This window comes from Alexandromys fortis, unplaced genomic scaffold (assembly GCF_014885135.2).
Source record: "Alexandromys fortis isolate MF-2015 unplaced genomic scaffold, M_Fortis_MF-2015_v1.1 scaffold_18, whole genome shotgun sequence".
Taxonomy (NCBI): Eukaryota; Metazoa; Chordata; class Mammalia; order Rodentia; family Cricetidae; genus Alexandromys; species Alexandromys fortis.
In genome coordinates, this window is record NW_026067897.1 from 13,534,572 (window position 1) to 13,546,869 (window position 12,298).

The 12,298-nt window shown below is 42.8% G+C and overlaps 1 protein-coding gene across 1 annotated transcript in view; it reads right to left on the bottom strand.

Moving 5' to 3' along the window:
• Positions 1–6,247, bottom strand: part of Ugcg (UDP-glucose ceramide glucosyltransferase) — a 32,695-nt gene extending 26,448 nt beyond the window's left edge. The window contains exon 1 of the mRNA XM_050164693.1: positions 5,741–6,247. Within this exon, the coding sequence (XP_050020650.1) occupies positions 5,741–5,838 (98 nt within the window). The 5' untranslated portion in view covers positions 5,839–6,247. The remainder of the gene's footprint in view (positions 1–5,740) is intronic.
• Between the last annotated feature and the right edge of the window lie 6,051 nt (positions 6,248–12,298).

Below are 12,298 nucleotides of genomic sequence, written 5' to 3' on the forward strand. Positions count from 1 at the left end.
TACAATGCCAAAAATCAGAGGCAGTTGAAGAAAAGGGGCGGGGCTATGTCCCCAATGAATTGTGGGACATGTAAAAAGCCTACCTGAAGGCAGTGGGGAGTCCTGGCAAGAGCTAAAGCTCGGGACCCTAGATTGCAGAATGACGACAAGGTAACAATACAAAACGCTGAAGCAGAAAAGGAGCAAAACTCTAGAGACACTGATGAGCATCAACGTTTCCAACAATGCAGGGGAGCCATGGGGATGGATGAGTCAATGTGTGGGGAAACAACCAATCAAGAGAACCATCAGTGAGTAGTAAAACTGAATTACAATTTTTATTTCGCTATTTAGAACCATCACATGAGCCAGGCGGTGGTGTAGAGGACCTGGGTTCAGCTCCCAGCACCTACACAGAGGCTCATGTTACAAGACTGTAACTCTAGTTCCTTCTTTCTGGCCTCTGTGGGTACCAGTGATAGACACTCATACCCATAAAATTAAATAGGTAAGTCTTTTTTAAAGGGCAGCATTTCCAAGCTGGGCTGGCACTTACAATTAACAAAAGCAGTAAGGTCTAATGTCAATCAGTAGAGCGCTATACACAGAGGGGAAAGGTATTCATTACAGGAGAAGGGACAATGGGGAAGAGAGAGCAAGAATGGATGAGAGATACATCAACCATCAAAAAGGATGGCTCCGCTTCAGAAGAAAACAACTGCATTCAGACTTTTGCATGCTTTCATCTCAGTTCCCAATTTGGAAACCAAACTCACTCAGACAAAGAGGAAAAACAAAATAACCCATAAAGAGCACTTAGCCTGCACTGACTGCTTGAGACTATAATCACCTTGCTATTTTTAGAAAATCAAAATCTTGGGAATAAGACCCTTCCCATAAAAGTATCTGCCACCTAAAATAATACTACGAAATGACTGTGCCTCCGTTTGGTATTAAAGTTGAGGGGAACGAAACGGGTGGCAGAGATATCTGTGAGTAGAGACAGATTCTTAACTGGGAATGGGAAACACCTGTTTCTATTTGATAGCCAACTAGTCTTTATTAAGCAGGGGCAGAGGGGGAATGAGGGTATGAGAATTGTGAGACTTGTGAAATCAGAACAAATAACTTCACCAACGAGCTAGTCAATGTGTGAATCAGACGTCAGCAACACTGTTTAAAATGCAGGCCAGGACTTTTATCTAATTGTAAGATACAATAGAACAGATTCAGTGTGCCACTGATACACTGTAGCTAATAGTTTTCCTTACACTTTCAGTGCAATATCAGTGTTCTGCATGCACCTTTAACAGTTGGGAGCCCACCCTCATGCTGACCTGACACCTGATACAAGGGCTGGGCCAGTGTTTAGAAACCTGGGGGTTGCAAGACAACCAGCTGCAAGTACAAGTTTTTGGGGTGGGGAGAGGCGCACCAACATATGCTAATTCACTTTTGTCATATTTAAAAGGACAGGAAGGATAAAGCTGAACATTCATTCAGAAAACATGTCCTTTCATTAAAATAAAGATGGTTCTCCCCCTCCCCACCAAAAAAGCCAGGTGGTTGGTGACTCACACCTCTAGTCCCATCACTTGGGGGAGTCAGAAGAAGGGCAGCCTGGTCTATAAGAGGGAGTTCCAGGATAGCCAGAGCAACATAGGAAAACCTAAATCAACAAATAAATAACTAGGTCCCCATTCTGCACACTGTTTTAACCAAAATATTATTTACATAGTTTTTAACTTTGTTAAATGCTGAGACTCAACTGTGATGATTTTTACTTACACAGTAAGGAAAGGGCAAGGAAAAACAAAAAAGACTTTTTTTTTTCTTCTGGAAAACAATTCCTATCAAGCTGGGAAGTATCTTATTTATCTATCTATCTATCTATCTATCTATTTATTTATTTATTATGAAAACATACATACAAAAAAGTGGACAATGATAGTCGGACCAGATCACAAAAAGATACTTGGTAAAAACCAGCCAAGCTAACCACAACAGAAAGAGAATGGGTGAATTTATGTACAAATTCTTCTGCTGGTTATTTGCTTTAGTTTCTGTGAGACAGGGTCTCACAGTCCACCTCAGGCTAGGCTTCACTGCACAGTCCACCTGCTGAGAGGACAGGTGTGTGTTGAGGTCACCACTCTGCCTATTTGTTTTATAGTCACTTATCCATTTCAAAAGAGCATTTACACGGCCTGCAGTTAGCAAATGAAACCTGTTATAAGTTAATTATGTTTCCTTTGTTTGATCTGCGCATCTCTGTTTAGGAATTCTGCAACAGGGTCTCTCCATCATGCAACTCTGGCTGTCTCTCCGGGAACCATCAACACCAGGGTGGCTCTGAATGTAGACATCTACTTCCATGTATGCTACCACACCCAAGCCCAGAACATGTTCTCATCAGTAAAAAAAAAAAAAAAAAAAAAAAAAAAAAAAAGAGTAATAAGGAGCTGGTAGGAGATATGGCTCAGCAGGTAAAGGTGCTTGTCACCAGGCCTGATAACCTGATCCCAGCCCCCACATGGCAGAAAGAACCAAACTAACTCTTGCAGGCTGTCATCGCATCTCCAAACCCATGTCACACACACACACACTCTCTCTCTCTCTCTCTCTCTCTCTCTCTCTCTCTCTCTCTCTCTCTCTTTAAAAATCTAAAGGTAATGTCCTGAAGTATTTTTTTTCTGGAGTATTTTTTTTTTAAATTATAAAGCCTTTTTACTTCAAGGAAGCTAAATGTTTATTTATACCATGCTCAAAGCTGTAAAATTATAGCTGGGCGTGGTTGGCACAGGCCTTTGATCCCGGCACTCTGGCAGAGGCAGGTAGATCTCTGTGAGTTCAAGGTCAGCCTGGTTTATGAGTACCGAGACACCCAGTGAGACCCTATCCCAAAAACAAACAAAAAAGACAGAGTCAGATTATTTTGAGAAAAATCTGTTTATAACACATTAGTCACAAAAATAAGCAAATAAATAAATTCAAAAATTTTGAAGGCAAGGAGCAAACACACTCTGGCTGGCTATTTGAAGTAGCGGATACATCGATCATGCTAATGTTCAGGAAGTGCGATGCTTACTGTGTGCACAGACTGGAGGGGGCAGGATTCCAGAAGTTCAGTAAAAGGGTTTGCTTTAAGTTGAGCTATAAATTTAATATTTAAACTAATAAATTAAAGACTCTGAAACAAGATCTTAAAATTCATCACTAAATAAGAAATGTATTTATAAAAGTCAAGAAAGTCTGCAAAAGAATGAAAGGGTTGGCTATCTCGCCAGCTAATAAAACTACATTAATTAAAGCAGAATAGATCGTGTACAAAAAAAAAAAAAACAATGGGACCATGATCCAGCACTAGAACCAAAGCGCAAAGAATTTAGTGTATGAAAAAGGCTGTTATTTTTCTAAACAAAGGAATAATCAAGACCACTTGGTAAATGACCTGGGAACAAGTTGGGTATATATTTAAGTGAAACTAAAATTAGAGTTCCAGGTCTCATTGTATAACAAAAAATGATGAGAGAATCAAAGTGTAAAAGGTGAAAAAAAATCAAAAGAAAATTCACAGCATTAGAAGAAAGCAGACTGAGATATATGACTAACATATATCATTGAGAATACAGACGATGAAAGGAAAAATAAAACAGAAGACCTGTCCACTTAACACCCCAGTCTCAAGTTGAGACAATAAAATAGACTGGGGGACAATTACAGCATGTGACAGACGGATGAACACAGGAGTTACCCTCAATTAAACAGAGATGAACTTGGCAACAGACTGCAGTACAGGCAAAAGAGTATGGCCATATAACTTATGACGAGCATAAGTTATGAAACTAGCTTATAAATATCTGAAAAGCTACTCAGTGGAACCAGTAACTAAATGGATGAAAATCAAAACAAAAGAAACGGTGAGGAATAAGGGATGCAGAGCTGGACGATAACCCCCCATTCGTTTATAAGGCAACATTGTACCAAAGATAGAAAGATGTACCACTTTTAGTCCAACACTTCCTCCCTCTGAAATGTGAACTAAAGAGACGTATGGATAAGAATACATCCCAGGGACTGGTAACGTATCTCAGGAATAAAGCACCTACTTGCTCAACATGCAGGAAAAAGTTAAGAAATACAAATAAAATCATTAAAATGTTGCTTAGTAAACCGGAATCAACCGAATTGCCTACCAATAACAACAAATAAATATTAATAGCTCAGAATCCAAAATGCCTGAAATGATGGAAAGAGCTCACACAGTTGTTGATACAGAAGAAACAATAGGAAGTCACTTTTCTGGCCGCCCCCCCATGGGCAGCAGTCTGGTGTGTCTAGCTCTTTGTGCTTGCTTCTAGCACCTACAACAGTGGCCTGTACTGCTTGTCAAAAATCATTTATCAAGTAGGTGAGATTTTAAAGCAGGCTATAGAACGAGAGTCGTGACGTGGTCTCCTCTTTTCCCCTCTGCCTATTAAATATAATTGGGGAGGTAGGCACAGAAGGTTAACAGCGTAATATTTTGGTATATGTATAACTATCTTCTTTAATTCTTCTTGTACTAAATTCCTTAAATAGTAATTATTTTTTTTAAAGAGCCCATGTAGTTATAATGAATACAACTTAAAAATTCTAAAGTCAGCAATGCCATACTGACTGGAGTATGTTTTCTTTCACTTTCAAAGAAAAAAAAAAGCCTGCTAGTTTATGTTGTACAAGTGCCATCTCTCTCAGTATCAAGAAACAGCATGCATACCGAATGGAGAAAAGCTCATCTGCTCTACAGTGGGAAAAAGCAACGGACTAAAATGCCAAATGAGTTCATCTCTACACATGTATTTCGTTTACTTACACAGACTTCATTTTAAAGACATTTTACTGAAGGATCAAAACTAGCCCCCTATATCATGTCTCTCTCCAGCCCTTCACCCTGTTCTGTTTTATTCCTAAGCTTTACAGGGAATTACCTTATTTGGATTTTTATCATGTTTCATTCTTCTAGAATGTAAGCTTCCCGAGGGCAGGAGTTTAGTCCTGCTCTCATCTGTGTGTGTCCCCAGCCCAATGCTAGGTGGTATCTAGTAGGCCTCGGGAAGTATCTGCCAAATAAAAATTTTCTGTGTGGAGGGAGAAAGGATACAACTCCAAACAAGCCAATAAATGAACAATTGGAAAAAATGAAAATGAAAAAGGAAAGGAAGAAAAATCATACTGAAACGCCACCCTGACAGGACTGAAAACTGTACACAGGCTCGGAGACTGACGTTTTACAAAGCAGGCAGGTGCTCCACACCTATGTAAGCACACAGCTCTTCCAGGAAGGAGAAAACCCACAGGGAAGTCTCCCGGTGGTGCCAAACAGCTCCCGGAAGAGTGTTAAGGACCATCACCATAACAGAGACGTGGCCCGCACGGAGGGAGGGGTAAGCCCACAACACACCATACATCCTGGCCCAGATGGAAAAAAAAAAAAATCACACGAATTCCCACACAATCAGACCGAGCAGGCAACCATCCACCAGACACAGAAGCAGGCGCCTTCCCCAGGGCTGGCTCTGCAGTCGCCTGCAACCCAGGAGCCCGGTCGCGACACCAGCGCTATTCCCTCTCCAGGACCCAGCGCCGCACCGCCCCAAGGAGATCAAGGGGGGGGGACCGTTTGAGGATCAGCTTTCTCTACCCCCGGAGCCCGCGAGCCTCCACGACGCACACGCCTGCCAGCACAGCTGGTCCCCGAGGCCCCGACCCTCCGACTCACGTGTAGGTGATGGACATGAAATGCATCAGCCACAGCACCACGAAGAGCACGAAGCCGAACAAGGCCATTCCCTCCTGGGCCAGGTCCAGCAGCGCCATCCCCCGGCCCGCTGGCCCGGCCCGGCCCGCTCCGGCCGCCGCGGACAGCGCTGCCGCGGGAGGAGGACGCGGGGGCCGCCGGGTGGGGGGCGCGGGCCGCGAGTGGAAGGTGGGAGAGGAAGGGCCGGCGGGGCGGCGGGCGTGCGGACGGAAGGGGCGGGCAGGGCCTGCGCGCCCCCGGCCGCTCGGCGCGCGCTCGGCACCGCGCGCTCCTCAGCGTGCGCGCGCTAGGGGGGCTGCGGGCGCAGCGCTAATCGCTCTGCGCGCTCCAGGCGGCCGTTGCCGCGCGCTCGGGCTCCCGTGGTCCTGACCCTTCCCGACTGCCGCCGCCGCCGCCGACCCGCTCGCTCGCTGCGACTCTGCGTTCTGCTCCGTACCCGCCGCCGGCGCCCGAGTCCCGGCACGGTGCGGTCCGCCCCGCCCCGCCCTCCGGAGTCCGCTGCCCGCCCCCCTGGGGCGGTGCCCTCGCGCCTAGGTGCCCGCCCGCCCGCGCGCCCACGGGCGGAGCTGCCCCCGCGTGCTCGCCGCCCTGCAGCCGCCAACCGCTGCCGCCGCCCGCGCCCGCGGGTTCAATCTCCGTGCGCCCCCTGCGCCGTCTCTAAGCAGCGCGCGCCGCCTCTACACTTTCTCTTGGCCAAATCCCGAGGAGCCAAGAGTCTGTGTTATTTAAGGAATCCCCAGATTCAGAATTGGAATCCCTGGATGCTGGAATCGCCCAAGATTGTACGTCCACTAGGGCAGCTGAGTGTAACTTGGCTAAGATGTAGCCAAGAGAGTTATGGAAATGTAGCTAGTTCAAGCAGGGCTGAGCTGTTAGTGTTGCCAGTACACCGCAGATGCTCACAAACCATCTCATTCATAAAACTTGTGTTATTTGCTGGAATGATAGATTTTGGACATGCTGGGTTAAATCACGTTACTTTTTTTTTTTTTTTTGTAAGGCTGTTAAAAATGTTGCTAGTGCTTAAACGTTTAATTACACGCGGGCACGTTACTGAAATGGAAGAAATAAAGGCTGGGCACTGTGTGGGAAGCATGTACATAGCTCAATTACTTCTGGGACTGAGGCAGGAGGATTACCTGCACTTGAGCACACAAATTGCAGGCTAGACTGGGGGCAAATTCAGAGAACCCCTGCGGTGGAAAAACAAAACGGTATTCTAATTTTCTAATTTTAAACCAGTCCTGGGAGAGGCTGGTCGTAAATGTTTCCATTTGTTTCTTCAGCCTGGACAGGATACATTTATATTGCTTACTATTGTTCTGTGTTTCAACTGTTTATTATTCCAGTTATTTTTTAAAAAAATAATCCACGGCCTTCTTCGAAGTATTTTGTAATTGATTCAGTTTGAAGATGTTTGTTTTTGCTATTGACTGTGGTTAATAATAATTGGGTAGCCTCAATCTATGATTTACACGATAAACTACAATTACAGGAATTTAAGGTTTGCAATATCATTTGCTCTACTGGTGTAAAATCAGTGAGAAAGAATCACGCTTAAAAACTAATTTCACATCGTCGAGAGTTACTTGTTGGTAATTACAGCAGGATGGAGTCCGTTCATGAAAACAGTAGCGTGGGTTTTAAATGCTACAGTTGGCATTTAATCCATCAATCCTAAAACCCACTTTAAAGAATTATTAAAGCAGTTTCAAAATTCCAAAATGGAAATGCATCTCATATTCAATGGCATCTTACAAATAAAATAATAGGCCAGGTTTGTTTTCCTTAAAATGCGCTTGTTATGGGGGCTGGAGACATAGCTCAGTGGTTAAGGGCACTGGCTGCTCTTCTGGAGGACCTGGGTTCAACCCAGCACCCACATGGCAGCTCACAACTGTCGGTAGCTCCAGTTCCAGGGGATCTGACACCCTCACATAGACGTATATGCAAGCAAAACATCAATGCACGTAAAATAAAAAAAATCATTAAAAAAGTAAAATGTGCATGTTATTCATATACAAAACAATACTGGGTGTCAGCAGTACTCCCTTGGATGTGGCCAATGACATGAGTTGCTCAATTCGTGCATTTTGTTGCTTTTTTTTTCATTTTTCCAAATCTTTCCTGAACCCTTACAGCAAAGGATTCCATAGGGTACAATGGGCAACACAGAAAAGCCCAAGAAAATTCTTGTCATTGTGTAGTAAAGTCCAATAAAGATCAACTATCTTGCACTTCACCTTGGTTAAATTTAGTCTGCTCAAATCTGGCTGTGGAACAACAGCCCTCAGGGGCTGGAAAGACAGCTCAGCTGTCAAGAGCACTTGCTACTCTTTCAAAGGACTCGGGTAGGAGATGCATGCTGTGCCCATGGAGGACAGAAGAGGGCGTCTGGTCCCCCATCTGACCCCCAGAACTGAAGTTACAGATGTTTGTGAACAGCCAAGTAGGTGCCACTCAGGTCCTTTGGAAGAGCAGCCAGTGCTGTCGACATACTGCATGATTTCAATATTGATACTCTGAGAATGGCAAAGTAAAAACAAAAAATACCTACCAAGGTTTGCCAAGTGTTCTGTGTGATCCTGTGATGAAATATGACATATATTAACAACAGGCCAGAAAGTACGGCAAGAGTGGATGCTAGCATTAAGTGTGGACTTTGGGTGATAAGGATGTGTTGTTTCATCAGTTGTAATAAATGTATCACTCTAGTGTGAGATTTGGACACTAGAGAAGTCCTGGAGAGAGGAGGGCAGTAGGGTGTGTGTGGGAATGCCAGATTTTCTGCTCAGTTTGGCTGTGAGCTTAAAGCTACTCCAAAGTCATCTAAAAATAGTGACCGTATATTTGTCATATAATATATTATATAAACCTATGTATTGAATGTATTCAAATAGCTAAATGTGTTTTTTGTTTTGTTTATTAAATGCGTCTTTTTGTTTTGTTTTTTTTTTGTTTTTGTTTTTTGTTAGTTTGTTTGTTTTTGGTTTTTCAAAACAGGTTTCTCTATATAGCTTTTGCCGTCCTAGAACTCTATAGACCAGGCTGGCCTCAAACTCACAGAGATCTGCCTCTGCCTCCTGAGTGCTGGGATTAAAGGCATGCGCCACAACCGCCCGGCTCAAATATGTTTTATTAATTATGTAAATGTATGTAACAGGAAATGCTGTAAGTCTGACCTAGTAAGATCAATGAGTGCTAATAACTTTACACCTTGTAAGCAAGCATTAAAATATTTGTGGAGTGCATGAATAAACTAACCAATGTTGACAGAAGTCACTGGTAAATTTGCTCAGATTTCTTCTTTCTTCAATTTTAAAAAAGTTGTGTTTAAAAAAATATATATATTAGCCACCATAGTTTTTCCTTCCCCTTACAAAGTTAATTCACGAAACTGAGTAAAGATATTTAGGCCTAGAAGTCTAGCCCTGCGGCAGGTCACCTGCTTGGCAGTCTCAGGGCCTAAGTTTAATCCCAGCACCAACGCAGAGGATTCCTGTGTGATTTTGCCTGTTCACAGCTGGAAGGCCTCATAGAAAATCCATTCTCTGAGTTAACAGCACTATTTTCATTTCAATATTGGCCAAATTTCTATCTTTGACCACATTATTTTTTTAAATATTTCATATAAACATCTTAAAAATCAGAGTGCAGAGCTGGGATGGTGGTACACACTGGTCACCCTTGCATGTGAGAGGCAGAGGCAGAAAGATGGCAAGTTAGAGGGGGTGACCAAGTGACCTAGAGAGACCAGGTCTCCACAAACCAGCCCACAGTAATACTGATCACAGCAATACAGTTCCCAAATGTTACTGTGTTAAGACATATATTGTAAGTTTATATTGTAAGTTTTTGTCCCTGTTTTAAAAGCTTTTCAAATTTAAGTGCAGAAAAGTTATTTCCCAGGAATTGAGTAAACTTGAAGTTTCAAAGGCACACTTAATTCCTGATGCTAATTGACAAGAGAAATAGTATTTCTCCTTTGTTCTAATTGGAATTAGGAAAACATGGTGTTTAGGTACAGCTGAGGTGATGAGAATATCTTTGTTTCCCATAAAATGTTTACTTTGTAGAGGCCTTTAGATCCTGGGGTACCTGTATTACCCTGAACAACCTTCAAGTGCTACAAAGGTTGCAAGCAAATTGATTGCTCAGGCCTTGGGTCTTGTTGATAAACTGTAGGTGTGGTAGGTTCCTTTATGTGGGTGTGGTCCAGGGGAGTGCCCACAGGTCACTAGAGTTCAAATTCTCTTCGGCTGCTTAGCTCTTGTCTGAAAGCCCAGCTAAAATCTGCTTTATTATAATATGCTTACTTTATTTTAATTTTTTTGTATTTGATTTTACAATGTATTTTACTAAACCACAGTTTGCTTAGTCAAAACATCAATATGTGTTTATTATTTAACCATATTTCTCCTATTTCCAACAAGAAGAAACAGATGTTTCTGGTATTTTCCTAAACTGATTTGAGCAGAAAACACTTTCTAAAAAGGTGTGTGAGTGTGTGCGTGTGTATACACAAGAATGTACTTGCTTGTGTCAGTGCTTGTGGGGAGCCAGATATCAACATCAGGTGTTTTCCTCAGTCACTTCTCCATCTTATCATTTATTTACTTATTTATTCATTCATTCATTCATTCATTTATTGAGACAGGGCCTCTCATTGAACCTGAAGGTTACAGTTTCAGATAGACTGACTGGTCACTGAGCTCCCAGGATCCTCCCGTGTTCAAACCCTTGCCGACTTCCACCTAGCACTGGGTTTATAGACACCCACTGCTGCTGCCAGAATGTCACATAAATTTTGAGGACCTGAACTCAGGTCCTCAAAGCGCTTCATCCACTGAACCATCATCTCCCAAGCTCCTGGCCTTAACCTTCTAAGTACTAGGATTACTACTCAGACGCTGCCACGCCCGGCTGGAAGAAAGCACTCCTGAAAGACAGCATCCTCTTGATTCTTCTGCCTGCCCCTTGCTCTCCAAAGTGAGTGTTTTGGACTTCCTATTAATGGAAGTAACCGATATGCATAACCGATATGCTAGAAGGAAAGACCAAGATGCTTAAATTGCCAATGTATTTTGGCATCTCTCACAGTGTATTTTGCTACATTTCAGAGGTTAAGACTAATATGTACATGATATTGCTCACTACATTAAATGATAACAGAAAAAAATTGACTTTGCAGATGGGCACTTTGAGGACTGAACATCTATTATGTGGTGTTTAACTCAGTACTGCCCTTGCTTAGTCATGTAATCAACACTGGCTTTAGGTCCAAACTCCATCTCCCTCACTTATCAGATCTATAAGGCAGTTATTTCACTTAATCTTTTTGGCCTCCAATTATATATCCCATGACTGCTATAAAAATTAAGTTAATATTTTAAGATATCATCTGACACATAGCTTCTACTTCTTATTATTTATTAACCTGTCCTGTCCCTTTAAGAGACAAGCCACGCCCACTCCCTCCCCTATCGGCTGAGGCAAGCTGATCTTTAGCTTCCAGCCTGAGTCTCTTCCTTTTTCGTCTCCCTCTCAAAGAGGCAGCTTTTGTCTCTCCCTTCTCTCTCTCTCTCTCTCTCTCTCTCTCTCTCTCTCTCTCTCTCTCTCTCTCTCTCTCTCCCTCTCTGCTATTCTCCCCTTCTCTCTTTCCCCTCCATAACCCACTAAATAAATATCCAACCTCACTCAGCATGGCATGCCTATCTGTCTATCTCTTGCCTGCAGTGTGGCTCCTTGCCTGGGACCAGTCACTTTTGGAGACCAGTGGTGTGGTCTCATGGCGTGGTCTTGTGGTGTGCCCACCTGTCTATCTTGCCTCATGGCCTGCTGCAGCCACTAGGGGGAACTGTGTCAGTCACTGCCTAGGACTGGCTGCTCTTGGGACCACTCACTGCCCACTGCTACTTGCTCAGTGACCTGCAGTGTTTCTGCAGCATTTTTATTAATCCATTACAATTATTTTAAAAAATTACTAACAATATTATTAAAATGTAATTTTTTTTTAAACCCAGGTCTCACGATGTGAAACTCACTATGTAGACCAGCTGTCCCCAGATTCACAGAGATCTACCTGTCTTTGCCTTTTGAGTGCTCCAATTGAAGGCCCAGGCCACCATGCTCAGCCAAATGTAACTTCCATGAAGGAACAAAGGCTGTTGCAATACGCTCAATTTGAGTCAAGGACTCTATCAATTAAGCACAGGCACCTTGAAAAGTCAGACTGGGTTTGACTTTCAGTTCTAACATTTATTGGCCTTGTGGCCTGAAAAAAATCAATTACCTCAGTGCTCCTGTCTGTAAAATAGGCTGTAGTGTATTACCAAACACACACATACATATTTGTGTGCAATAATTCCAGCTATATTAGATTCTATAAAGGTTTTTTTTTCATAAGGATGATTGACCCAATCAGTCTCATTTCATCTAGATTACTAGCTTTTGCTTTTGTTTTTTAACTGTTTTCTAATATAAAAAATATAAATGAAAAAATATATGAATGAAAAAATT